At 35.9% G+C, this 2,811-nt stretch overlaps 1 protein-coding gene across 2 annotated transcripts; it reads left to right on the top strand.

The window, feature by feature from the left end:
• The first annotated feature begins 619 nt into the window (after positions 1-619).
• Positions 620-2,512, top strand: LOC128224610 (uncharacterized). Of its 2 annotated transcripts, none has more exons than XM_052934532.1 (2): positions 620-776; positions 1,467-2,512. In XM_052934532.1, exon 2 carries the CDS (start codon positions 1,493-1,495, stop codon positions 2,183-2,185), a length of 693 nt encoding a protein of 230 aa, XP_052790492.1. In that variant the 5' UTR covers positions 620-776; positions 1,467-1,492; the 3' UTR covers positions 2,186-2,512. The 2 variants fall into 2 exon arrangements, with proteins under 2 accessions (XP_052790492.1, XP_052790493.1); XM_052934533.1 differs by lacking the exon at positions 620-776 and adding an exon at positions 1,186-1,284.
• The last annotated feature ends 299 nt before the right edge of the window (positions 2,513-2,811 follow it).

The following is a 2,811-nucleotide window of genomic DNA, read 5'->3' on the forward strand; positions in this document are numbered from 1 at the left end:
GCACTATTTCAGACATCCTCGGCACCCAAGCGTATCATAACCTATATGCAAATTGGCTAGGGAAACTGTAAATCTTGAATATTCATCAGCATTTTCCGACCACTGAAATAGCCGATAACAAAAAGAAAAGAATCTCCTTTGTGAAGAGCTATCAGTATATCTAACAATATCCTGACTAAAACGATTTGTAAGCCGTGATCTCATTGGATTATTTGAAACCGAGGTAACATTCGTAACTTTTCGGCCATTTCCGCACCGTATGAGGTGTGTCTCACGCGACCAATCATGCAGCTGGATTTCACCTTATTAATTATTCACGAGTACGAGATTTTGACAGCTGATTTGCCCAGGGTATCATATAGGTTATGATAAGCTGGGGTGCCGAGGATGTATTTCAGACAAAAACGGCTGAATCTTTCCTTGCGGACGATTTAATTCCACAATTAACTAATCAAAACTCCATATCGATCGGATTTTGGGGAAGGGGGCATCCTTCCTTATTTGCGCTCCGAAACTGCACCCTCTCTAACGCGAAATCCTGAATCCGCCTCTGGAAGAAATTATACTTATATATATATGATTTTGCAAGTGTGCATATTAATTCCCTTCCTGCCGCGTTTGCAATTTTATTTTGGATTTATTATTGTGGGAAATACCTGTTTTTGTAAAATCATCCGATATGCATATAATCAATCAGTGTTAAGGCGACGTGGCATGAATTTATAATAGGGAATCTATCTATTGCCTTATCAGTGAGGAGTCACATTTTAAACCAAGTAAGTTTTTTATATATATTTTATACAGCAACAACAACAACAACAAAACAACAACAACAACAACAACAACAACAACAGCGAAACAACAACAACGAAAACAATAACAAAAACAACGACAACAATAACAACCACGACAACAGCGACAACAACAGCGACATCAATTATAACAACAACAACGAATCAACCACAACAAAAACAACAGCGACAACAACAACAACAGCGACAACAAAAACAACAACAAAAACAGCAACAACAACAACAACAACAACAACAACAACACAACAACAACAACAATGACAACAACAATGACGACAACAACAACAGCAAATGTTAATGCATTCAGGCAATTATGCCTATAAAATACAAACAATTTACGAGCAAACAGGTAAAATTATCAAGAAGCATAATAATAAAATGTGAACACAATATGAATGACAGTTTAAGAGTAGAAGTGAAATATTTTGAAATAAAAGGTAAAACGAGGATATTTGTTTAAAAACATTTTAAGGTAATTTGCTAATTGTACAGAAGAAAGTTTTTTTGGCGCTAAGAAAATGTTGTAATGTTCTCAATTTTACTAACAAGTTTGTTATCATATTGTTGTAAACATGATAGTATTTAGAAATAAACCTTTTAAGTTAAAACTGATGTTTTATTATCGAAATCGAATAAAGGCTTTATTACTTTTAGGTGCAAACAACTCCAACCGCGTAATAATGGGTCTTAGATACCGGATCGCCCTCTGTTTGGTCTTCGCATGCGCACAAGTAGAAGCAACAACTACAACTGTCCCACCGAATGCAACAACAACTGAATCGCATGCGACCGAGCCTGACATCATTATTGGTAACCCGTCCGATCTTTTTAACACAGCAGTGTTTAAGTGCGGGGATTTCATATACGGATCTGATGTAAACTCAATATTTCCACCATCAGATAGCATAGTTCATATGCTAGGAGTCAATACAACCTCGGCAAAGGCCGCCTTCGATAAAAATATAGACCTGTTTTGCGAGAAGGTTGATCCATATTCTCGTTGTGTCAAACATTTTAATGAGGTTGGATGCACACCTGAGGAAGAGTATGTCAGACGGTACATCGATATGGACCAATTTGGATCAGCTTTCACTTCATACTGTATGAATAAAGAGCTTATAAAGAGTCAAGTTATTTGCACATTTGAGACAGTCAGAAATGGAGATATTCCGTGTGAGTTTGGTGGAGTTGAAGGATTTATTCAGGGGCTAGTGCTTGCTGCGACACAGAGGGTCGCAAAGGACGTTTATTGCGGTGCCAGAGAGGCGACGTTACGTTGCAGAAAAGCTCAGCTGGCAAGCTGTGACGTCACCTATTCCGACGTTATGTCCACAATTTCGACGACTCTTACAGCCAAATATTGTAGAAAATAGATTGTTTGCTCACCAACTTTGAGGAATAAAAGATATCTATCTATCTTGTGCACACCTACGTTTGAAATTCTGAAATACCATTTATATATCACTGATACATTGCTATTGATTCACTGGAAATAATGTAAAAAAAGCTGTTTACAACTGTTTTTTACAAACCTGACTACGAATTGTTTAGAATAATACGTATCATATTTTTGTAATTTATTTAATAGAACAATACAATTGGTTGTAATCATTTCTTTATGTCCATTGGTGTAAATTACCACGTTGTACATTGTACACGAAATGTAAGTTTGATGAGATAAATAAAACTGTAGTAATTTATTCATGTTTTTAATTTGATCTTTGCGAATTGGAAATCATAACGACACCCTGTCGATATAACGTCATTTTACAATTCTTGTAGATTGCTTTTCAAGGACTTTGGGGGTGGCCTTGCAGTTATTGGCATGTCCCAACGAATTGTATTTGATATTTGTCTTCATAAATACATCATTGGTCTTGAATTCTTAGTTCATATAGCAAATTCTATAAAGGATATAATTCATATCATCATGCTATGCGTTTTAGTTATGATTCTACGCTCAATAATTTATGAATACATGTACTAGTTTCCTAACAAA

The sequence above is a fragment of the Mya arenaria genome, chromosome 17 (assembly GCF_026914265.1).
Source record: "Mya arenaria isolate MELC-2E11 chromosome 17, ASM2691426v1".
Classification (NCBI taxonomy): domain Eukaryota; kingdom Metazoa; phylum Mollusca; class Bivalvia; order Myida; family Myidae; genus Mya; species Mya arenaria.

Bases quoted from the DNA above. Each gene is read 5' to 3' on its own strand.
- LOC128224610 (XM_052934532.1), top strand. From the start codon at position 1,493: ATGGGTCTTAGATACCGGATCGCCCTCTGTTTGGTCTTCGCATGCGCA.